The sequence below is a fragment of the Ostrinia furnacalis genome, unplaced genomic scaffold, assembly GCF_004193835.3.
Source record: "Ostrinia furnacalis isolate ACB-3 unplaced genomic scaffold, ASM419383v2 OfSCF5357, whole genome shotgun sequence".
In the NCBI taxonomy this organism is placed as follows: Eukaryota; Metazoa; Arthropoda; class Insecta; order Lepidoptera; family Crambidae; genus Ostrinia; species Ostrinia furnacalis.
This window is the reverse complement of record NW_021135596.1, coordinates 174,650-201,691: the sequence shown is the minus strand read 5'-3', so window position 1 is coordinate 201,691 and position 27,042 is coordinate 174,650. Positions and strand designations below refer to the sequence as shown.

Sequence of the window (27,042 nt, the reverse complement as noted above, 5' to 3'; positions counted from 1 at the left end):
AACTCAATTTAAAATCAAGCATACTAGAGTCAAAGTTTTTCAGGAAAGTTTAGAGTTTAGATCGAACCGCGTAGACCAAAGTCATCCTACCTCTATTTTTCGACGATAAGTTATTTAGTGAATTACATTACTCGCTACTATATTTTATGACTGAAATATAAATATTTGGTCTGCTCGAGCTATTTCATTGCGTTAGTTTTCGGCTATTTCACTCGAATGGAGGTACCGGTTGTGAAACGTGAACTCCTTTTAAGCATGGGACCATAAACCAGCGCCAACAAGCCCTCGCCTGATGGGTTCCGTAGAACGCCGTAAAAGAACAGCTTGAACCCCGTTTAGTGCTAAACTTGGATTGGTTACTTACTGAACTTAAGTTAAACTAGGAAGCTGGAATTTGAAGTTCCGTTTCTTATACTTTTGACTGAAATGATTTATCCGTTTTTCTTTGGTTTTTAATTTTCTTTATTATGTTAGTAGAGTAAAACCTTACCTATTGTTGTATCTAACGCCCGTATTCACAAACGATGCCCGTAGCAGCGAATCGAACGCACAGCGTTGAATAAGCTTTGTGATTGGTTCGTGTGTCACCCTGTGTGTCCACGCGCACAAGAGACCTCAAAGTAGACGTCTACATGAATACTTAGTAGAAAATTGTTTTTATTCAGTCAGAGATTTTCTTGACAAAACTAAGTAATGACTAGAATTATATTAATGAATTAAATAAAATATTGTATATGTAAAATGTAAATTATATTAATTTATTGAATTGAATATTAATACCTACCTAAATGTAAAATGTAAATTATATTAATGTACTAAATTGAATATTATATATTATAAAATTATTATGTAAAATGTTTGCATGCTTTTATATAAGTAGATTTTGACGAACAAACCATTTTAATAACACCTTACTGTATTACTCAAGATTGATGCAAATAAATATATTTCATTTCATTTCATTTCAAGTAATGTGTAGGTATTGTCTTTGAATTGACTCAAGCTTTTAGAGCCAAACATATAAATTAATACTTGTACCGTGGTATTTTGTTCAGTTATAACGACACTAATTGAAAATACCCAATAATACTCATCCTAAGAAATTTTACACAAAATTAGCATAATCCCTACCGCAAAGTATTTAGATGTTTAGCTAATTAAGCTTCATTATAATTTCAAATTTGTTCGCCGATGGGTCGCGCTGACAAAAGTATAATTTATTATTAATTAGAGTGTCCCATAGGACATGTTATCTGGCAGATAGCGATCGCCCATAGTAATGTTCGTATTACGTATAGTTTTAGTTGTCCGGATACCCTCGGAATTATTAAACTGAACTAAACATTCAAGTTTGTGGCACCTGTTTGGCGGCATTTAACATAATTTGTCGTCATTGTGCAAGGAACAAGTAGTAGCGGGCAAATGGATAACAAGATACTGATGTCTTACGCGAGGTTAATCGCGACGTTTATTAATGAGTTACATTATGTAGTCACGACTAGACCCGTATCTTACTATTTTTTTTTAAATGGAACGCGAAAGTTTTTTGTGGTAAAATACGCAATTTCGCAACCAAAATGTAAGTAATCAAGCAGATGTACTGCAGGATAGCTGACTCTATGTAGCATGTAAAAGAAATATTGTACACCTCATAGTAATGACCATAAGTATAATACAAAGATTATGATTTATATGTATAAAGCGGAGATAGAAAACGTGACGGACTTTTCAACATATTCATGATTTTGTGAAAAAGGGGGATTCTTCATGGCCCAAAATGTTATGAGACCTACGGCTTCTATGGCTTAACCATTCAAAATGTTTTTTTTTTCAAAAGCAGTGCAAAAGTACGCTTCAGCCTATACCTTGACCTTGCTTGCAACAATGTTGCGCGGAGCCGGCGTCCACGCCTTAAATGACGCGTTGCCCATCTGCGGAAGATTTTTTAATACGCCTTTGCAATTAGGGGTGGCACGCGAGCGTGGGTCACTCACCAGTCGATGGTCGATTGAGCGTTCCGTTATTTTTGAAATATGAACGACTCAGAGACTATGATGAGAATAAAGTATGGTTTTTTAAACCTCATTTTTTAAATATATGTTAATTTTATGTTTGCTATTAGTAAGTGACAAAATTATTAAATATCGATGAATATTAAATGGTGTTAGAAAAGATGTATAATAAAATGATTTAATAAATTTAACAAAACACTGCAACCTTTTTTTAATCAGAGAAAAAACAAAGGATACACTCGTTTGTATCATTTGCGATACAAAAACTACGTGCATACAGTTGAATATTGAATTTAAAATTTCTTAACTCTTTTGCACAATTAAAGCTTTTAAATATTAAATATTTGCATTGGCTTTATTTGGAGAGCAGTGACTCTCGAAATAAAGCCTATGCAAATATTTAATAGCTATTTTAACGGACAATGTCAACCCTAATAGCCGGCGATGATCGATGCATCGATGCGAATTTACACGACTCTATAACAACGTATTTTGAATCTTCCGGAGATTTACTTAGGGTCAAATTCACCCTACCATCACGCATCTTTGGGCATGCACACCTCAAACTACTTTGGATCTTCCGCCGATTTATTTAGGGTCAACGTTCAACTGGGGCTCATCAGTAACTTAATTGTTCATACAACGTGGTCAAGGGATAAAGGTCGCTTAATTATCAGCTCGTGCTTAAGAACGGTTGTCTGCCATCTAATATGAATTGATTGTTCCCGATTTCGAAAGTGTGAAACGTATGGCCTCAGATGCGCATACTCCAATCAACTCGGATGTAATCGACTATCAATTACAGCATCGATTCATGGGCTAGGTAACCTGCCTATTGACCAAAACGGATCGGTCACTGACAAAATAATTGTTATAAAGATTTCGGCACTAATAATTAACGTGTCCGCATAGTGCATTGTATCACAGATTGTATTTATGAGAAATGTCAGCGACGGACGACATTTTGGAAAACATTGAAAAAAGTGCCTGTTATATTGGAACCTCAATGTAGGTATTTCGAGAAGGTGATACCCGTTTTCACCATCAATCCCTAATTTTTAAGTGATATAAGGTGACACAAGAATTTTGTTTTCACAGGCGTCACTTAAAATTAGGGACTGATGGTGCAAACGGGCATAGGTCCACGGATTTCTCCACTTTCGCGTAACTTAATCATACATTAGTTTTACAAACTTAACCCATCGCGTACTATCTAAGGGTAGTAAAACGGTATTTTAGGGAGGACCCTGCCAAAGTAATAACTCCAATGTAATCTGAAATTCCCCTATAATAATGAAACCGAAACATCATAGCTACTGCTGAGAAGAGAAGCTGATACATTGAGTTATGTTTCAACTCACGCGCCGCTCCATAGGGGAGCTGGCTCTACAAGGGCACCACCGAACACCTGCGTCAGCTCAGATCATAGAAGGGAAATGATCTGAGTGCGTCAGACATAGTGAAGGGTAGTTTGATTTTTAAAATAAAAAGGCAAGTTGCTAAGTGGTGATGCCAAAGAATAATTACATGGCAGATAGATCGCTACGGTTACTTTGACTACACGTTTTTAATCGAGAATATGTCGGAAAACATGCTTTTATTCGATGCTTATTCGATTACCCGTTTTCAACAAGTGTAACTTTAGCTGCCGCACTCAATTATAAAAACAGAATGAGAATGGTAATTACCAGATGTGTAATTGAAACCCATAAGTACAATACTACTTTTTAAAGAAACGTCAATAAATTATGTAGGTAACAAAATAAAAGAGGACTAATTTCATTCATTTGTCAATTTGTCGGTAAAATGTAATTTTTTTGGTTGTTTTAGATAGGCAATTTTATGTCCAGTCTCTTCTATCAAGTTGGTGAATAACCTGTCAGAGTCAGATCTAGGTTACAGTGTGTCAAATAAGAAGTGTAGATGCAGCTTAATTATTTTCCTATAAGCCTTTTTTAAATGTTTCCTAGTAGAATAAGAAGCTCTTTATGACGATAGACGATAACGTACAAAAAATACATCAAAGCAACCTGTTACGACCTATTTTGCAACTAATACTTAACTAAACCTACCCTCACAAAACAGTCATCTATAAACTAGAAATGAAAACATCCAGACAAAGTAACAACGAGGAGCCAAATTATACAAATAGACAGCCATAAAACCTTGTCGCACTAAGCTCACTTCATCCGTACGCTTTTATTGGGCAATACAATAACCAAATTAGTGTCCGGGATATACTTCGACGAGCACTTGACTGAGACAAAGTTCTAGTGAGTCATAAGGGAAAGTTTGAGAACAAAGACGAAATAACTTCAGAGGATTTATGTAACAAGATAATCCTGTATTGTTTTATTTGCTTTACAATCTGTTGATAGCGACAGGCGAAGGATGAAACTTAATTTATTTTCAGTTGCTCTACTAAGATCTAAACCAGTTTAAATTTTTGAGTTTTGTGTAAACAGTTTTTGAGGGGTGAAAGTATATCAAGCTTTCAAATAGCTTAAAATTATTTTTGTTGTAATTAAACGACTTTATAATTAATTACTTGAGTTTTATTAAACAGAACAATGCACATTACAGCAGTGATGGCGCAGACAAGAAAATAATAGTCAACGACCTGTCATCTGTCATTACGTAGCAAGAACGCGCCAATTTCAAATTACTACAACAATTTTGAATTTGACTTTTCTGTAATTAAAGCATAGCCAGGAAAATTCTCTTCTTTTTCATTCAGGCACTTTTCAAGTTTCCGGTCAGATTCGTTCCTTTCAAGTTCTACCAGAGCCCGTCGATATTTCTTAAGTCAAAAATCATATTCTAATGATTGATGAATACCTTAAAAATTATACATACACCCTCATATCGGTCTATTTTACAACCTGGAGTCNACCCTGCCAATGTAATCTGAAATTCCCCTATAATAATGAAACCGAAACATCATAGCTACTGCTGAGAAGAGAAGCTGATACATTGAGTTATGTTTCAACTCACGCGCCGCTCCATAGGGGAGCTGGCTCTACAAGGGCACCACCGAACACCTGCGTCAGCTCAGATCATAGAAGGGAAATGATCTGAGTGCGTCAGACATAGTGAAGGGTAGTTTGATTTTTAAAATAAAAAGGCAAGTTGCTAAGTGGTGATGCCAAAGAATAATTACATGGCAGATATATCGCTACGGTTACTTTTTTAACTACGAATCAAAAAACCGGGCCTTAGTGAATAACCTGCCAGAGTCAGATATAGGTTACAATGTGTCAAAACACGTGTAGACGCAGCCTAATTATTTTCCTAGAAAGCTTTTTTATACTGTTTAGCTAGTTGATAACGTACAAAAATACATCAAAGCAACCTGTTACGACCTATTTTTAAATTAATACTTGATTAAACCTACCCTCACAAAACAGTCATCCTATAAACTAGAAGTGAAAACATCCAGACAAAGTAACAACGAAGTGCCAAATTATACAAATAGACAGTCATAAAACCTTGTCGCACTAAGCTCACTTCATCCGTACGCTTTTATTGGGCAATACAATAACCAAATTAGTGTCCGGGACATACTTCGACGAGCACTTGACTGAGACAAAGTTCTAGTGAGTCATAAGGGAAAGTTTGAGAACAAAGACCAAATAACTTCAGAGGATTTATGTAACAAGATAATCCTGTATTGTTTTATTTGCTTTACAAGCTGTTGATAGCGACAGGCGAAGGATGAAAATTAATTTATTTTGAGCTTTTCTACTAAGATCTAAACCAGTTTCAATTTTTTAATTTTGTGTAAACAGTTTTTGAGGGGTGAAAGTATATCTATAATATCTATCAATCCACTATCAAGTTTTCAAATAGGTAGCTTAAAATTACGGTTAAAATATTTATTTGACTTTAGTATAATTTAAGCATAGCACGGTAAATGCTCTTAACACAATTATTGCTTGTCATATAATTTTCAGGAAATTTTTACATTGTGTTGTGTGTGAACCCGTCGTGATTTAGGTGAAAAATCATGTTTTGATGATGAATAATAACTTAAAGTTTATACATACATACACCGTCATATCGGTCTATTTTATATTAAGGATTCAAAATAAAGGAGCTCCAAGAACTATGTTACTAAGTTGCTATCTTCTCAACACTCTCAACAGATGTAATGTTACAAATTGTAGTATTATTGATTACCAGTTGTGCATCATAATGCTCAGTTCTTGCCCACAATTTTTAAAGCTAGAAACTGGACTGTTACATTACAAGCGATTGTAGGTAATGAAGGAGTGCCTTATATGTCTCCAAAAATAATTCATACTACACAGGGTCACCAAATTACGAGTATAACCGCAAAGATATAATTTTCAATAAGACAGCCTCAAGCTTGTAGATTGGGTATGCGTAAAATCTTCAAACGGTCTAGCGTATGATATAAACCGAACCTGCAAACCATAACTCTGGGGAATGGCTGACAAAGTCCCGAAATAGCTTTGCACCAAAAGATGTCGCGTAAATTTCGCAACTTTTAGTGGGTAATTAAACTGCGCTGTCATCGTAAAACGCACACAGACGCGATATTAAAATGGCCAAATACAGATGCAGTTGAATCTGCAGCTAGCAAGTTGGAAGCATCGTATGCGCACGTAAACGAAATAAAAACCAATTCAAAACTAGTATAACTAAGTCGTATGAAGTTTAATTACCCAAGGATCTAAGTTACATTCCTAAACAGGAAATAAAACTGAAATAATCAGTTAAGTCTACAAGACTATATTTGAAGGCGACACCAATGTATAGTTTAGTCAAAAGTTTAAAAGATAGGTCTTTAAAAGTTTTGCCTACACTTCACTTTTAGGCTCTGTAAAGATATTCTGATGTCAACCACCTTATTATATTTATGCATGGATGATAAGTTAATTTTCCGCCAATCCTGTATAAATCACGTGATAATTAGCTCATAATTGTAAACATTGACAGAAACACAGCTTAATACTGTAGTTGCGACACTGGATTAGCAGCCAGTTCCAAATGAGCTGGTTTTCGTGGTGTCACGTTAGGTTAGGAGGCCAAATGGCATTCGATACAAAGCAATAAATAATTGCGACTTAGGATCAAGTGTGCTAGAAACAGGATGAGCGAGATAAGATGAGGAGATTACAGAGACAAGAGACAAATTTAGGCTTTGGTCACACGACATGTCGTGTCACTCGTGTGTGTCATGCCTAGTGAGATGCCAGCTACATTTTGTATAATAATACATATCCTTGGACATTTTACACTTCACCATCTAGGCCCAAAAAATACATAGAGTAGAACATAGAATGTCCTCCTTTTTTGAAGTCGGTTAAAAAGCAAAGCTTTGGGCTCTACATAGCTGTAATTAACACACTTAGGCTGAGTTGCACCACCTAACTTTAACCGTAACTATAACGATAACTGGTGTTTTTTGTATGGAGTTTGACAGATTTTAAACGTTTGTCAAAGTTAAAGTAAGATGGTGCAACCCAGCCTTAAATAGATACTTAATTAAAACAGCCAGTCAAATACAAACAGATCATCTTCATGCACTCAAATGTTTGTATTGTGTGAGGATCAAATCTGCGACTTCTGACATAATCCAGTGTGCGTGTACTTAACTACCGATAAGGTTACTAAGCAGGAAAAATTGCAATCAGTGATTGTATTATGTGTATTAATGCACTTTAATCAAAGAATAAAATTAAATAGCAGACTTATGTCGAGAACCACTCACTAACAGTCAACGTTAATTTGATTACCAATCAAAAAGACGGAAGCTTCTTTCATTTAGTAAATGAAATGAAATGAAACGATGAAAGTACAACCACCTGCCGCCATATCCACCGGTCATACAATCAAGGTACATTAAAAAAAGATAAGCTCCATCCACGGCCATCTTTATCTTAATTAAGTCTCAGTTCTAATCTGACCGAAAATGCATTCGCATTGGGTTTTAATTGTATCGGTTGCATTGTAACATTACAGCGAGCATTCTGACCAGGGGAAGGCGGGGCAGAACAATGTACCGACAATATGCTAAGGCATTGTCTAGGTATAAACATTATACCTATTAGATTACTTCACAGGTCTTTCATTTGCGGTCATAAGCCTGGGTAAATACACAGGAGTTGCACTGGCAAGAACTAGAGGTGGATACTTAAAGTGCCTTAAATTGAATGGAACACAATGCCTGACACCTCCACCGCCTCTATGGTTAAGCCTGAATACACAGCAATTGGAAGAACGAGAACTAGAGGTAGTAAAAGTGCCTTAAATTCTTCTTAACTGTAAGCTTTAATACCAAGTTATTAAAATCCTCTGTGGTTCAGTAGACCACCTATTTCAGACCCAGAGGTTCCGGGCTCGATTCCTAGTGGGGCCAGATTTATCTTTTCAGTTAGGTTGATGGTAGCGCTTGTTCTTACTAGCTACTACTATGTACTATGCAATTGTTGTATTCCGGCAGTTTGAAGTAAGATAGCCAGTGCCTCTGTGGTCGAGATTCCGGGTGAAAGTCGCTTCCACCTTCGGCCTGATAATCATTTTCAATTAGGTAAGAGGCAGGCCAAGAGTTTCCCCATTGTGGATAAAAAATAAGTACTATCAGACTATGCAGTTTTATTGCAAAACAGCTATTATTACAATTGCAGAAGCTACAATGTTTCACATGATGTCAAATTTTCGCTAATTATAGAGATCGAAACCTGCCGCTTAAAACATAAAGGTTATTAGACAATTTTGCGTCCTACATACGTGTCGGAGAACGGGGATTTTCAACAATTTATGCACCTACATAAAGTTGACAGTAATGACTGACTATTAAACAGTAAGTTGCAGTTTAACACGCTTTGGTGGCTATTTTTAAAGGTCAGCATTCTTGTGGAAACTATACATAAGTATTAAGTGTGCAAATCTGGAGGCAAGTCGGTTGTTGCCTGTGACAAGACAGTGGCACAAATTAATGGCACCTACGAGAGATCAATTATTGACAAAAAGTGTATTAAACTGGGATAATGGTGACCCTATCTTTAATCTCCTACAGGATTTAGTAGCCAACCCACGAATTTATAAGTGATCGTCTTACAGCATTGGCAAATACAACAAATGAACTAAAGATCAATAAGGCAATCGGTAATCTATCTTTATTACAAAACTCTATCGGATATCGATAAATCTTAAAACCGATCCCAAGCTACACGACAAGATAAGTATTGTGACATTTTTAAACACAATTTTATTTCTAACTAGCTTTTGCCCGCGGCTTCACCCGCGTGAAATTTAGTTTGTCACATATCGATATAAATTATAGCCTATATGTTAGCCTGGGCTATAAACAATAATACTGTAAAGTCTCAACAAAATCCGTTCTGTAGTTTTTGCGTGAAAGAGGAACAAACATCCAGACATCCAAACATCATGACATCCAAACTTTCGCATTTATAATATTATAGTAGGACTATTTAGATAGGTAACGCATTTTCTTACATAACTTTTCAATTCCTATCATTGGAGGTCCGAAAATATTTCTCATACAATTTGATACCATAATGATCATTCTTCATAAAAAATTTAAAACCTACATGTTTAAAAACATAATCATTGATATTTATTCATAATATCACTAATCATACACTTAGTTTTTACTAATATTTGTTTTCATATATTTTTCTATACTAATGATCGAAACTCATAATCATTCGAATAAATAACTATAATATTCATAAATGTGATGTATCCTAACATTTGTTTTCATAAATTTATTACTCATAAGGTGTATTTATCCATATTATTGAAAAAATTGAAAATCATGATGTCTATATTCGAATTAAATCNTAAACAATAATACTGTAAAGTTTCAACAAAATCCGTTCTGTAGATTTTGCGTGAAAGAGGAACAAACATCCAGACATCCAAACATCATGACATCCAAACTTTCGCATTTATAATATTATAGTAGGACTATTTAGATAATAATGATTTAATTAAATAATAACACGATAAGAAAAGGGCAACCCTAAGATCATGCATGGTGTTCAATTTTGGGTGATGCAATGGCGCGAATGCGCACTTGGACAATTTTCTTCCAATCTTGGACCAATTGTTTATTTTTAAAACTTCATTTGTTTCTTCTATTCAACTCTATCGTTGGATTCCTAGTGTAATAGTAGTAGTAAGTAACCCTCCAGTTGCAAGCTTATCCGTGTGGCACGTACTCAGACCTATCGTCGCGCTCAGTCTAGCCAGACTCGCAGCCGTCCCGTCTTCCTCGTAAAACGGACCTAAAATAAGCCGTAAAATATTGTCTGAGTATTTAAATTTATCTTTAGTACGCAGGTTAACTAGGTGCCAGGCAGCCATGTTGTGTGAACGTTGTGCGAGTAATATGAATAATATGAATATGTAGATGAGTTACTGTCTTACATCAACATCATCATCATTTCAGCCACAGGAACATAGGTTCTAATGGTCTAAGTCCACTTCTGAACATAGACCTCCCCCAATGACTTCCACATCGCACGGTTGGTAGCGGCCTGCATCCAGCGCCTTCCTGCTACCTTGATCAGGTCGTCGGTCCACCTTATGGGTGGACGTCCCATGCTGCGTTTTCCGGTACGCACCTTCCATTCCAGAACCTTGCTGTCAAACTTATTATTGGTTAATTCTAAATTTTGTTCATCAATGTCACGGATGCATTTCAATAGATAATTGAGAAAATTAAGGAAAAACCAACTCAGATTTCTCTTGAAGTTTAATAAACGACAGACTACGAAGATGTCTCAGCATAATTTTGACAAAGTTCCCAACGCCAAAAGTAATCTGAATAAATGTAAAAAAATGGCCAAGTGCGTGTCGCGCCTTGCGCAGTGTACCTACGTTTCCGTAGTTGTCCGTCGTCGTATTTCAGAAGCAAGCATTTACTTCATCTAAAGTCACTTTTCATATTTTCTTCTTAGGAATTATTACTGGTTAAGAATTTTAGAGGGCCTACTCGAACAAAAATTATAGAATACAATAGAATAGGTTATAAACCTTAATTGGCACTTTAATAATTTGCAAATAGCTCCTTCAATGGAAAAATAGTCTTAAAAACCCTTATGCCATTTTCAAAGACCTAACCAACGATTCCCCACACGATGGGATAAAAGACGAAAAAAAAAACATCCCTACTTTACATGTAGCTCCCTGGCCGGACCCAAAAGTTTCCAAGCAAAACCTCGGACAGACAGACAGACATATCAAAACTATAAGCGTTCCTTGTCAGCACTACGAAACCCTAAAAAGCGAAAAATTTCGAATAATTAGACTGCCGAAAATTAATAACAAGGACAATAAAAGGAAACCACCAAAACATGTTGCACATGATTAAATTTTAATGTCTATATAAACGATGATGAAGAAACGATAAAAATCTCAACTCTTTAACGACCCAAATACGTTTTATCAAAGTGATCGAAACATTTAGGACATAAAATAGAATAAAGACCGCAATTAAACCACATTAAGTTAATGGAACATCGTCCCCGACGCAAATTCTTTGCCGAATCGGCAGAGGCCGTCGACCTGAGTATTAATTTTTAAGCGCAATCCCGCGGGCTGTCAATCCATAGACCATTAGACAGTCCAACACAAAGGTTCGCTGCGCAGCGCTGCAGCTGCTGCCTAGTGTCAATGGTGACGTTTACGTGCGAAGAGTTTTACGATTCGCAGACGACGCGTCAAACCCAATAGTGATGTCATTATGACACATCGCGAATGTCGATGCGTTAATTTTGATTTAATTTCCATATTATTGCCAATGTTGGGTTAGTAATCATTATAACCAACGTCATTTCCAAATCAATTGTTGTAACTAATTGGTAAAATAAGTGTTAACTACATTTTTTTCAGGATTGTTAATGAAAGTTAACAGTCCTAAAGATTATTAACAACACACCCAAGTAAAACTAGTTTTACTTTATTTGTCAACTTAATAATATTATGTAATAACTGTGGCTAGCTTATGAATGTTACATGACCATGTAGAGAAAAGTGTTAACCGCCAAGAAAACTATTTCTCAGGATTTGTAATTGCATTAAGCATACTTGCACTTTTTAGTGTCCATGTTTAATCAACTGAGTACGTTGTTTATCGATGTAATAAAAGGTGCCACGTCACTAAGAGGTTCGCTTTACGAGCTTCGTCTCGGCCTCGTGTTCCATTTTTAAATGGGTCTCAGTCTGAGCTTGTGGTAGGTCAATAAAAACAATAGGTACCTACGTCAAAATTAAATGAATTTTAAATCCATTGGGAAAGGTCTTTAATCTATATCTATATATATAAAAGAAAGTCGTGTTAGTTACTTCGCTTATAACTCAAGAACGGCTGAACCGATTTAGCTGAAAATTGTCAGGGAGGTAGTTTAGAGCCAGGAGAAGGACATAGGATACTTTTTATCCCGTTCGAAATTAAAAAAAAGTCTGCTTATTTATTGCCATTAAGGCGGAACAAGTTCTCCGGGTCAGCTAGTTCTAAGATATTTGGAAATAGATAGCTACAATATTTACGAAGTACTTACCCTGAACGATATTTTAAAATCTAAATCAATTGAAAAAAATACTTTTTTTTTAGTTACCTATTGAATATTAAAAAATACACCTGGTCACCTGTCTTAAAAAAGTATTGCTAACTGACTAAAAATTAAATTATTATTAAGTTTACACGGATTATTTGTTTGACGTTGTTATTATCAAATCCAAGTGGATTTGGACAAATTGACATACCTAATAATCTACTAAATGTTTCTTGTTTTTTTTTATCCACGAAAAATTTATTCCGCTGCATGTTGATATGGTATGATGTAGCTGAACAATATTTTGTTGAGTGACCTGTATGTATGTACCTACTTTATGCAATAAACGATTTGATTGTTTCTATTTTATGAGTTATTTAAAAAAAATACTCAATACTCAATACTTTTATTGCATAACCAAATAGGCTCATTCTCTTAACTCAAGAAAATCGTTCTACTTGAGTTCCCCCGTAGACTCGAAGTATTTTAAAACAAGAAAACTCTGTTCCGTAATAAATCCGCACTCGAATTTTAGGGCCGATAATTAAAAATGAAACTTTTTCACTAATGCTAAGACTGCGTAATTTACGTATACGAGTAGCCGGTAATAAAAGTTTTTGTTGCGAAAAACGTCGGGCCACCATAAAAGCGTTCCGTCCCTTTCTATCGTTGGTTTACGAGCGTAAAAATGAGAGATAGCTGTATTGCAGTGGTGGTTTTATTACTGTGCGATGCCGGCCATACGCTTCCGTGCGAGCCAGGAAGTTTGAGCAAGTTATAAACTTATGTAAAGCTAGACTAGTCTAGAACTTCTGGTGTTTTCCTGAATATTGTGCCGTATCTGCCTTTGTGGCTCAAGACATCTTCGAAGATTGCGGTTATGCTTTTGATAGCTTTGTAGAAGAAAAAGATTTGTTTATTTTGATTGTTGTAATACACACGCGAACACAATTACATTCTAGTACAGCTGCTGGCATGTTTTGGACACAATTAAACATGAATTGTACTTAAGTGAATCAATATCACGAGTATAACTAAATCCCAACTAATATTATAAATGCGAAAGTAACTCTGTCTGTCTGTCTGTCTGTCTGTCTGTTACGCTTTCCCGCTTAAACCTCGCAACCGATTTTGATGAAATTTGGCATAGAGATAGTTTGAGTCCCGGGAAAGAACATAGGATAGTTTTTATCCCGGTTTTGAAACAGGGACGCGCGCGATAAAGTTTTTCTGTGACAGACAAAATTCCACGCGGGCGAAGCCGCGGGCGGAAAGCTAGTTACAAATATACCGGCCAAGTGCCTGTCGTAACACGCGCAGTATACGGTTCCGTAGTTGTCTTCGTTACCACAATATACTTCAGAAGCAAGCGATCACTTCGTCTAAAGTCACTTTTGATATTGTATATTTTATTTTAAACATTTGTTCATCATTTCAGCCACAGGACAACCACGGCTGAACTTAGGCCTTGCCCAATGACTTCCACATCGCACGGTTGGTAGCGGCCTGCATCCAGCGCCTTCCTGCTACCCTTATCAGGTCTTTGTCCACCCACAAGGTGGACCGACGACGTCCACGTCTCACGCTGCGTTTTCCGGTACGCGGTCTTCATTCCAGAACCTTGCTGCCCCACCGGCCGTCAGTTCTGCGTACTATGTGCCCTGCCCACTGCCACTACTTCAGCTTGCTAATTCGTCGGGCCATGTCAGCGACTTTAGTTCGTTTACGGATCTCCTTGTTTCTGATTCGAATATTTATTAGGTATGAAATTTTATAATAGGTAGGTAGATGATCTATTTTAACTGCTATAGTTTTTTTATATTTTTTTTATGTGATAGGAGGCAAACGAGCAGACGGATCACCTTTCTATTTTCTACTCTATTTTTTTTATTCAGAAAACGACAGCTCTTTATAATAACAAAATAGTTTTCCTTGAAAGTTCATAAAATTGCTTACCATCAGGTGATCCGTCTGCTCGTTTGCCTCCTATCATAAAAAAAGTACTATCATCATGTTTTTTTTTCAGATTCAAGCCAAAGTTTAGTTTTTAGAGTGGACGTCCTACTCGATCAAAAATTGGCATTTTAAACTTTAACAATTTGTAAACGGATCCCTAAATTAAAAAAGGTCTTAGAAACCTCTAAGCTATTTTTAAACCTTTACCTGGTAGTGACTGAAAGCCGTAACATACAGGGTGTCCCAGAATGGGTGAATCGAATTGATAGGGGAGGTAGCTCTCTCTACTAATGTACAGTCGCGGAATGAAAAGGTTCGTCACCTTAGTGTCGGTTTTCGCTTGCACTAGGTACTGTAAGAGTCAAACCTGCCAACATAACCGTTCAAGAAACAGTGCTGCTAACATTTAAATAAATATGACGTTTGCTAACGAATAAGGTTTTGCTTTGGTTTTGCTTGTTTATTTTTCTATCCCATCAGTGCAATGCAATGATGACATTGACCAATTGACAATAGTTTTTTTTTATTTAATAGAAATAATAATGGCAGGTGGAACCAACAAGAAGGTTTTAGTTTATCAATCATATTAATCTTCTTGACAAAATAAATCGTCAAACAACTTTGATCTGAATAATTTTGAACTTTACTGACGAACAGTTAAAGATTATTTTCTCTAACTCGAGATTATTCTGTAACATAGTTTCAAAAGGTAATATGTGCTCGCGATTCGTTGAAGGAATCAATTTGAAAACTGACGAACCTTTTCATTCCGTGACTGTACTATAATTAAAAAATATGAAAAAAACAATTAAGCTCGATTTTTTTTAAATCGAAATCTAGTCATTATTTTCAAAAGTTTGATTTACGATGTATTAAAAAAAACTCCTTACTAGATCTCGTTCAGAACAATTTTCGTTGGTAGTTTTTATAGTAATGTACATCATATATGTTTTTTTTAGATTTTTCATTTTCTTATTTTAGAAGTTAGAGGGGAGGACCAACTTTTTTCCACTTTGGAAGCGTCTGTCACGCAAACTATTCGGTTTAGGAAAAAAGTATTTTAGAAACCTCGATATCATTTTTGAAGACCTATCCATAGATACCCCACACGTATGTATTTGAGGTTCAGTTCTAAGTATGGGGAGCCCCCAATATTTATTATTATTTTTTTTATTTTTGTATCAAAATCTTAATGCGGTTCGCAGAATACATCTACTTACCAAGTTTCAACAGTATAGCTCTTAGTTGTGACATACGGATGGACAGACGGACGGACAGACAGACAGACATGACGAATCTATAAGGTTTCCGTTTTTTGCCATTTGGCTACGGAACCCTAAAAATAGGTTAAGTTTCATCTATTTTCATATGTACACTTTAACGTGACCACTGTATACAGGGTGGAAACGATAAGTGATCTCACTCGATTATTTCTAAACTATGCAAGATATCAATAAACTAGTTACTGATCCTGAAAGTGCTTCATGAGCTCTATCAAACGGTATTAATAATAGGTTACAGAATAAACTGGATCTATCCGAAAATGTAATGTTTCCAGCTTCCATACATTTGGTAAAGTCACGTTATTTTAAAAATTACACATGATATCGTAAAACTGATTACTGATTCTAAAAGTGCTTCACAAGCTCTATCCAATGGTATCAATAATAGGTTACAGAATAAACTGGATCTATCTAAAAATTCAATGTTTCCTTCTTCCATACATTTTGTACTACTACATTCATGACACTCATCTCTTGACAATATTATAGCAAGTAAAGCCTAAAACCATTGTTTTCCATGAATAATTTAAAATAAGAATACAATTTACGAGTTTATTTTCAGTTTATTATTAAATAAATAAAAATTACACTTCTAATATTGTGTGTCTGGCATACATTTAGTATGGAAGCTGGAAACATTGAATTTTCAGATAGATCCAGTTTATTCTGTAACCTATTATTGGTACCGTTTAAAAGAACTCTTGAAGCACTTTCAGGATCAGTAACCAGGTTTTCAATATCTTGTATAGTTTAGAAATTATCGAGTGAGATCACTTAACGTTTCCACCCTGTATGAACAGCTTTCGGTTAAATATGTAAAACCACTACGATATAATTATTCAATTCCACAAATACATTTTAAAGTTATATCGAGATGATTTGTGCATATGAATGAAATTGTGAAAATTATTTGCTGACGCAAATCAAATATTGAATGACAAATGGCAGCCAGAAGTTGTTAGAATTGGCAACACACTAATATTTGTTGTGTAAAGTTGTGCCAAGTGCGTGTTAATTTGAAATATTAACTTCTACAGAAACTACACAAGTATTTGTCACATTATTTAAATAACAACCATTATTTTACACATTTAAGTAAAGTTCTAGATTTTGAAATTAAAATTTTGTTTCTTCTATAATAGAATGGGGTATAATGTAATGGGGTTACTTACATACTAGTTTAATTTCAATTTAATAAGATTGTGTTCGTCAGCATTAAGAATTTAGAATTTCACATTCTTATCGTTCAAATGTTTTCTTCTTTTATCTTTTTTCTAAACGGCCAGTTCGCAGTGTTTGCTCGCGCCATTTACTGATCGTAAGAGTGGCCAGTTTATGGTGGTCATTCGACAGGTTTACCCCCCATCAGATAGGTGACACTGGTGTTAGGTTTCACACTTCAATGCCTATTACTCTAACAACTGTTTCGAAGAAACTGCACTAAAAATAAAACTATAATGGCTACATTGTTCCACGGACATATTGTGGCATTTGCGATCCTGATCTGCAGCTCGGATGATATTTACTGAAGTCATTATAATTTAGCAAGAAATAAAATGAAACTTATTGAAATATTGATCTTAATAATTGTCCAAGTTGCTTTTTTTAAAAAGCAGCAAGTTCTTGCAACATCTATTAAAGACGGTTTAAAACTGGTCGCGGATAATATTATCATTTTGATAGATCGCATTACATACATTTCATTTGAATAGTTTTTAGTTATTTATTACAACGAGGAAGCTCTTATAATCATTATCATTTATTTGCAATTACACATGGTAAATAAACATGTTAGGTACAGACAGTGAGAACGACACATATTTAGCTAAAATTATTAGCATGCAAAAGTTAAATAAGAAACACCACAATATTAGCAACTATTCTAAAGAAGAACAAAACTACAGCAAGTCAAAGAACTCTTTTAAATCGTAAAGTGTCAGTGATAGCAACCATTTACTCAAATGTTTCTTAAAATTGCAAATACAATGTCCTTAATTCTTTGGGTATTCTATTATAGATTTTAATACACAATATGGTTAAACAGCAATTTTTTTTTCTTGGTATGTATCTCACCTGATGGTAAGTGACGATCAGGTCAATCCCCAAATCACCCGGAATCCTCAACCACAGAGGAACTGGCTATCTTACCTCTAACTGCCGGAACACAACAATGCTGTTAACATTGTTGTTATGGCGACAGACTTAGGTAAGATGGTGGAGCTAGGCAGGCTGGCTTGCCTTGCGATTAAATTCCAATAAATAAGGCTCGCCGGTTCTCCCCAATCCGTTCCCCGGCCACGGCCTGAGTCGAAGTCCTAGCCTACCGTAGCGCCCTCCGGCCGCGTCTGTAGTACCCGCAATCGGGCCCACTAGAGTGAGCCCGCCGTAGGCTGGACTTTGGTCCCACACCGCGGTGGGCAACCCTCTCGTTGGGTTCGCCACTGATCGGGCGCCTTATGCGCTCGATACGGAACCGATCGCGAACGTCGGTCTGCGACCGACTCGGACAAGCCTGGGCTTTGCTTCGCGAAGCTCACACTCGGCCTCGTCGGCACGCGCACCGACGATCGCCAAACGGCTAGAGTAGGTACCTTCTGTACTCGCCACTCTGCCCGGTGAAGCTGGAAAAGCTCTTCAAGCTACAAGCGCGCGTTATACCTACAACCATGTGGATCATTGTTGTCTTTAAATAAATAAATTTAATTGAATTGCAAAAAACTGTTCGTGTATATTCTAGCCCATGCTAATGTATTTTGTACTTTTTATTTGTCAATTTTTTTTTATTGACAAAAGGTAAAAAGACAAGTCAGGTATTTGACCGCAATCGCAACTGGTGTTAAGTGAGATGCAGTCTAGCTAGGATGATACATATCTGCCCTGTGAGTGCCTATTCACTCTCGCCTTGAAAAAAGCTGGATTATAGTGTTCAGGAAATATAGCAGCAGGCAACGAAAACCAGTCCATAGCTGTTCGCATTATAAAAGAGTCGTCAACACGCTTCGTTCGAGCTGGTGGAATGTATTTGTCAGATAATCTTTTGAAAAAGCCGTAAGTAGAAAAAACAATGCGGAAATTGACGTCTTTTTTTTTCGCGTGGCCATCGACCAAATCATGTTTTTTGGTTACAAAATAGTGTAATAAACCAAACTTACATGTATACCTCTAGACTCAGTCTGAACTGAGTTTAGAAGTTTGATGATTTGACTATATTGCTTTTTGCGCGCAAATGTAAGAAATTGCAACATTATAGGGGCATTTTTCGGAGAAATTTATCAAATAACCAAAAAAACACGAATTTAAAAGAAGATTTTTTTCAAAAAGTATATTTTTTTATTATTTGTTGGCCCTTTTTGTGTATTTTATGTATTTTTTAGTATAGCCTGTTGTTTAGCATTATTATATTTTATCAGGATATACCGCTTAGTTTAAAAGTTATTACGTTTTCTTTACAATAAGTAATTGGAAGAAAAAAAATTCGTTTTTTTTTAAATAGTCTTAATTTATTTACATCTTTTATGTCGATAAAAATAGGTCTAGTTTCATCTATTTTCATATGTACACTTTAACGTGACTCACACTGTATATCGCAACAAGACAGCAAACCCATTCATCACATAGTGATCTTCAAATCTCCGGCCCATTCATTAGCACATCATCACTCTCCAATTACAATCTGTTGCCGTCATTTTTGCCACAGATTACACAAGGCCGGTTAATTAGTCTATGATTAATTTACTAGTCCCATAAACAATGGTGTTGGTTTCAATGTTCATACATACATATTTACGAAGATTACTGATGCTCGCATTGATACGACTTGGTTGTGGGAAATACCGCAAGAAGTAAGTAAAACCGCTCTCCTTGGGCGATAATACACATAGGACAGTAGAATTAGATTTTAAATCGGAAATAATCCCTTTCTACAAAAGATTTTATTGCTTTAATAGCTTCATTGGTTGTCCATTAAAATTATACTAGGTTTTCGACTTCGACGGAGTTGTGCTTAATGGTAAGGGCCCCCGAAAGAATTTTCGGTTTTCCTGTTATACCGCGTAAAGGATGGAAAAGTGGTCTTCATAATGGTTGGAGGGCATTTTAACCTGAATTGAATAAGACCAAATTCATTTGTTTAGTACAAACCGTTTTCGTGCTTATCTTCGACGAAATAGAAAATGTAGGTATAATTAATAACCCTCTCTACGTCCAATAGCTCGTCACCTGCAGGCTCCCAAGTCTTATAAAAGGGCCACCTTAACCAGCGTATTCCTGTCAAGGCTCGCGAGCTGGATTCACCAATCCTTGTTCGTCTTAGCCGATCCTTAACTACGGTTGCTGCTCTTACTTGCACTCTCCTGAACGACTCTGTGTTATCTACTATGGCTGCCCCTCTTCCTTATACCATCCTATACGACTGCATTGCTTAGCCGTATGCCTGATCCAAGGTTTGACGCCACATAATCTACTTCGTACGCGTGAAAATAGTTTAAATATAATACTATTTCCCCTGCTTGCTACATTTTTCTTTACTGCTTCACTTTTGTTAGTCGTAGAGTGATCGTATATGTGATCGAGTGAGGTATTCAACACAAAAATACAGAGTGGCCCAGAAGAAAGTTCACTTTTGAAAATTCAAGGAAACGAGAACTGTACATTTTTATAGAACTTTTACTATTGCAATTTAAAGGAAATTTAATGCAATGTATTTTTAAATTTAACTTTATTTAATGATATCGCCCAGGAGATTTCTTTGACGCTTACAACATTCGATCAACATACATCAAAATCTTGAAATGCGTTCGTTAGAATTACCTCGAAATCTATTTTCAATTATTTCCGAATGCTCAGCTTCAGTTGCTGCATGGTTGTTGGATTATAAAAGTACACTCTATTCTTAATGTAACACCACAAAAAAAGAATTTTCTGGAATGAGATCAGGGCTTCCTGGGGGTCAGGAGATGTCACCCCTGCCTGAAATTATTTATTTGTGGGAACATGTCTCTTACCATCTAAATGTTCTCATTTGAAGTGTGACACGTCGCCCCATCTTGATGAAACCAAATGCTCCGGTCATAGCCTTGCGAATCTTGCAGCTTTGAAATCAAAAAGCTTTTCAGCCTACTAGTATAGCGCTCTCAAAAATTAATCATCCTTTCAATGCAACAAACCAACTAAATAAGGGTGAAATCTCACTGCCTCTAAGAAGCGCTAAATCTCATTCCAGCAGACTTATTTTTGTGGGTTTACCTTATGAGCAGAGTATAGGTACTCTAATAATCCAAAAACTCTGCAGCATTCATCCATCCTGAATCCATTTCGAGGTAACTCTAACGAAGGTTTTCCAAAATTTTGATGTATGTTGACCGAATGTTGTAAACGTCAAGGGAATCACATGTACAATAAAATTTATAAAAGAAAGTAAATTTTTAAATAAATTCCACTAAAATTCTGAAAAATGAACTGTTTTCGTTTTCTTGAATTTTCAAAAGTGAACTTTCTTCTAGGCCTAACCCTGTATTTATTTATATCAAACTAGTAATTCCTGAGATGAGCGCGTTCAAACAAACAAACAAAAACTTTTCAGCGTTTTTATACTTACTTGTTGTTGTTGATTTTTGGTGTCTAACCTTAAACCAGGCATACGGCTAACGGGACTATTCTCACCTCTCGTACCCACCACTGCAACTCCTGTGTAGCCAGGATCTACAGCTTGACCGCCACAAAAACCCAACCAATGCAGAACAAGTTTGTCCCGGGGGAAAGTTAAACTGTCATTGGACCCGCAACGAAATTAATCAGAAGAACATAGGAGGAGTTCGAAATTAAGGCATACGGCTAGGCGGAGCGAGAGCGCGAGGATGATCCAAACGCGCCCTTGCTCCGGCGACGGCGGAGGGGTCAGAGAAGGCGACAATATGATCGCCTCTAGTTTCCACTCCTCGGTGATGGCCAGCGGGCCGGAGGCGTGGGGGCCCCCCGTCCTGAGGGTCTTGTAGGGCCCGCCGTGTAGGCGGGCAATCGCCGGGAGGGGCTGTGGTAGAGAAGGCTTTGTCCGGAAACCCACTGTCTCCTCTCACTTATGGCGAGTGACGGAGCACCGGGGTCTTTTTAGTGGGTATGCCTCGTCCTTCTGACTTGGTGAGCCCCACATAACCTACCCTGTCCCCGCAGGGTAGGTATGCGATTCAACGCATTTTTTCCCCGTACAAAAAAGCATACGGCTAGGCAACTTATTCGTTCAGGAGGGTGCAAGGAAGAGTGGCAGCCACAGTAGGTAAAATTTACTTAAGATTCGGCCAAACCAACGCGATTTCACGCGATCAGCCGGCGTGCAGCGATGGCGATTAATGCAGTTAGGTTTGGTCGCCATCGCTGCACGCCGGCTGATTGCGGTGTGATCGCGTTGGGTTGACCGAACCGTTGAACTTGAAAATGGCACAAATCAAGTCGACTTCGACGTGTATTGCCAACATAATCAAATAGATGTAAAAATGAGCATTGGCCACTATGCATACCTGGCCAGGCGGCGGGTCGCGCCGCTACAAGTGCGCGGGCGGCGGTGACGGGCGCGTCGTGAGCGGCAGCGGCAGGACGTGCGGCGCATACTCGGGAGCGAGCACGTACCGCGGCGAGCAGCACATGGAGTACGAGGAGCCCTTGCGCGCCTGCAGCTCCAGCAGCGAGCACAGCGACCGCTCGTACAGCCGCCACTGGTGCACCACCCAGTGGGCTGAAACACGCCCGATATCACCCACTGTTCGGTATTGAGCGTTGAGGTACACGCATCAGCGATATGACCCACTGTTCGGTTAGGGTTGTACACGCATTAGCGATATGACCCGTTGTTTGGTATTGAGTTATGCACGCGCCAGCTATGACTATTGTTCTTTGACTACACTAACCACCAGCAATTGCCCCAACGTTCTTTGATGTTCAGGGTTGGTACACATACGCGGGATAGGCATAAGCACAACTGAGCGGAAAAAAACGGATATGCTAGCCGCACAATATGCTTGCTCATATGATATTATGCTAAGAGTTAAGATTGTCGCTCAAATATATACCAACTCTAATGAAATAGGTACCCGATTAGTACTAATTAAATGAAGTCGAATAAGTAAATTTGTCGGCTTTTTTATTTACCAATGCCAGCCCGCTTATATGTTAGCAACCCTTACTATTCGAATTTCGCTTATGCAAATTGTGCTAGCACTTTCGCAAAATTAAATAAAACAAAAATAATACTCGCCACTATCTCGCATGCGATGGACTCTTCGCTTCCTTGAATCGTGCTTCCAGTGTTTCTTCATATGTTTTGACTGTTTTATGATTTTGTATTCTTGTTCTTGTTAACAATTAACAATTCCTTAGAGCCAAAGCACACGATGCGTTACAGCGTCAATGCGACGCCGGAGCGGTATCGGTGCCTCGTCTTACATAGAAATATCTGTGCCCAGTGCCCACGAGTGCCACGAGCCACGAGCGAAATCTTTGCGGTGCGGCGCCGCCGCAACGCATCGTGTGGCTTGGCTTTAATTCTATCGTAGGTACAAAACATATATTAAGATACCCATATCTTGCAGGTATACTAACTATAACGACGAGTAAAAACTTGTAGTGCCAATAAAGCATTTATGTGCTTACTTCGTTTTCTGAACAAGCTCGAAAGCTCTAAAGAAACGTACGATATCTGCTACTAATTTAATGGTACTTAAATTTTTAATGCACTATTACTGTTTATATCTCATAAAGCGACAGGCAATCTATAAAGTGTGCCGTAAAACCACTATATATGCTGAGACATATTGCCTAGAATAGAAAAATTGCTAACTAAATCCTATTTGTAGCAACTGTAAAANGTAGCGACTGTAAGAGCTAAGTCGCTACCTACCTAAGTTACGAGCATATGGCAAGAAAATATTCTACGATGTAGGTTGTTTTCAACCCACACGATTGAAAGTGGATAGTGATCTAACTGATCTAGGAATATTAAGTACGTTGTACATAATTGAGAGCTCCTAATCAGGAAAACAAATTGTTATCTGACAGTCGTTCAGGGCAGAAGTACGAGTATGTTGACTTAACTTTTACATAGTACTTATTTGCTCTTGATCTAAAGATAATTAACTTTTTTTAAAAATAAAACCGACTTCAAATGCGTGAACACAAAAAAAACTAAAAATTAAAAATATTGCGTATAAAAAGTTCATCCCTAATTTTCCACCCTTGGGGGTGAAATATTTTCTTCAAATTCGCATGAAACCACCCTTTTGATAATACCTATTCAACAAAAAAATAATCGTTCAANAAAAAGTTCATCCCCAATTTTCCACCCTTGGGGGTGAAATATTTTCTTCAAATTCGCATGAAACCACCCTTTTGATAATACCTATTCAACAAAAAAATAATCGTTCAAATTGATTTATAATCGGCGGAGATATTGCGTATAAAAAAGTTCATCCCCAATTTTCCACCCTTGGGGGTTGTTTTTTCTATTATTAAATTTAAATGGGACCACCCTTGAGGTATTACCTATACGCCGAAAAAAGATTTGTTCAAATCGGTTCATAATTGGCGGAGCTATCCAGTAACAAACATAGAAGAAAAAAAAAACATACTGGTCGAATTGAGAACCTCCTCCTTTTTTGAAGTCGGTTGAAAATAAGAAATTTTTTGAGTAATTTTGACAAGAAAATCGCTATTTACATGCAGAAAATGGCACTTTAAGCACTGCTTTATGACCTGAATATTTCCACGAGCATCATGAATCCTGGCGTGATGAATCACACGTCCCTCTGCAGTCGTAACAACGAGAATAATCCTTCGATTCAGTTAATTAAGACACCTCGTCTCGGACCCCATAAATAGAAGTTAAAGAGGATTTACGATGAAAAAGTTGTACGTTCGGAAACAGTGTTGCTGGTGAATCCATAGGTTGAATATCGATAGTGTGTTTTCCAGTTAATCGATATGTAGTGATGTTCGTATTATTAAATTTGTGATACCATGACATGATAAGCTGACAGGCAGCAGAAGATTCGTGGGCAGTCTACTACAGGGAAAGTATTTGTTGGAGATTTGAAGGCCAGTATTATATCACCAGTTTTTGCTCGCTTAGGCTGAGATATTAATGATTTCTGCCACCTTCAAGTGACTTAAAATCTCAATGAACTTTAGAAAGAATCGATAAGTATTAAGTGACTCTACGAACAGCACTTTAAACCAAATCAGAGACTGGTTGGGAATTTCGGATCCATCTTGTTTTTGCCATCAAGACCCTCAAGTGGTATTTAACAATCGCGCTTGTTTTTATAAACATGGCCGCCAATTATATCTTACTATGTCGCCGAATATGTGAAGTTTTGTACATGACTTGAAAGACTGCTGAAAAACAATCAGGACTCATTACGTTGGACAAGTCATTGAATATGATGAAACCTAATTGGTTGCAAATTCTCCACTCATTCTCGGAAATAACCTTCAAAGCGGTTCAGTTTGCTATTTTCTATCATTGCCAATTTGACAGAACCAGAGTAAATATAAATGAGTAGGTCCTCTTCATAGAAACGCACCGAGCGCGGTTCGTATGTGAGCGCGCGCCAAATACGTATGCGGCGCGCACGCACACACTGACAAAATTCAGCGCACCTCACCGCGTTTCCATGAAGATGACCTACTCATTTGTATTTACTCTGACAGAACGCCCGTATTCACAAACATTACTATGAGGTCTCACACACAGTGCGCGTGGACGCACGGGGTGACACTCAAAACAATCACAGAACTCTGTTCTACGCTGTGAGTTCGATTTGCTGATTCAATTAAGTAAGTATCATTTGTGAATACGAGTGTAAGAATAATTCATTTACCTACTCTCAGTTTAAGTGCTAAGAGTGATTGATTGCATTACCAATGAATCGTTAATAAACAGGATTAATGCACAAATTGGCCACTTAAAACTTCACAAAGCATTCTTGCTCCTTAATCGCTGCGTGCCGGTTGCGGTGTAGTTAATTCAATAAAAATTCAAAAGCGTCTTCCTTTTGCAAGTTAATCCACTCACAATAATTTGACTTGACTTAACTTACTGCCAACTTTCAAAGTAAATGACAGCATTCGACTACTCGTCAGGGTTCCGTTGACAGCGGCTGTCAATTCAAATTACACCGTATCCTTCTTCAGGGGATATCAATGATACCACATAATTTCAAACTCTTTTTTGTCGAATTTGAAAATGAAATCGCTTCGGTCACGGTTTGGTTTCATGGTACATGAGCAGGTTTAGTCGGCACCGCACACGTTTCAGACATTAATAATTTAATAGTGCAAGCAGCTTGCTTTTGAAGTCTTTGCATCAGCCCTCCGATTATGTGAGAGTCGCTAATCTTTGCATCAGCTTCGATAGTAGCGACCCTCGTTCTTCGATCTCCGTCGATCGCTAGAGTAATGTGAACAACCGACTCTTAACCTAGCTTTATATTAAGCTGAGCTATAATGCTTAATTAATTGAATTAAATGGTTGCTTTTGTACCTATTATATGTAGATCCGAAATACGAGTATCAGTGACATTTCAAAGTTAACCCTTTCACGCATATGGGACACATTTGTCCCCACATAGTTTTCACGATTTACAGTAATACTGGTTAAGTAAAACCATTTGTAGTTTAATATTCTTAAATTTTATTATTACCTTTTATGATTATGCGCTAGAAATAATAAAAAACTCGATTACATGTATAAAAAAATACTGGCACAACATATGAAAAAAAAATTTGTTAGACGTCAAAATTTAAAATTATTTTTTTATTACTTATCGGCTTTCTGCCACTGTGTTTCTTCCAATTTTACATTCAATGGTAAGTATAATTATCGTTTCATTGCATATTTTCGTTTATCTTCTTACGAATTAGGAAAATTATGTAAAAATCTAATTGGGACACGGGTGTCCCTATATGCGTCAAGGGAAACTTGGTTCTTACTAAGGATATTGTTTGCGTCGTTATAATTTGTATGTTTATATTGATGTTTTATTATAATATTCATACATTTATTTGTAAACCATTTGTCTTTAAATCGATATAAAAAAATTCGCTCAGGAAATTCGAAATTTTGGATGTCATGAAGTCATGATAACTGATGATAGCGACAATGAGGATGGTTTCCTCCTGGATAAAAGGGCGTCTACAGCTACTCTGCTCCCCTGAGGACTTCCACAACGATCGTTTCTGTGCTGCTCGTAT

The 27,042-nt window shown here is 37.1% G+C and overlaps 1 protein-coding gene across 13 annotated transcripts in view; it reads right to left on the bottom strand.

Moving 5' to 3' along the window:
- Nucleotides 1–27,042, bottom strand: part of dsx (transcription factor doublesex) — a 204,150-nt gene that overhangs the window by 48,060 nt on the left and 129,048 nt on the right. For 7 of the 13 annotated variants that reach the window (XR_003656556.1, XR_003656555.1, XR_003656551.1 and 4 more), the window contains one exon: nucleotides 22,317–22,531. The exons of the other annotated variants lie outside the window; for them this stretch is intronic. Coding sequence is in view for 2 of the 7 variants with exons in the window: in XM_028315896.1 (XP_028171697.1) it covers nucleotides 22,341–22,531 (191 nt within the window). In the remaining 5 variants the exon portion in view is untranslated. The remainder of the gene's footprint in view (nucleotides 1–22,316; nucleotides 22,532–27,042) is intronic. 13 annotated transcript variants of the gene reach the window in all.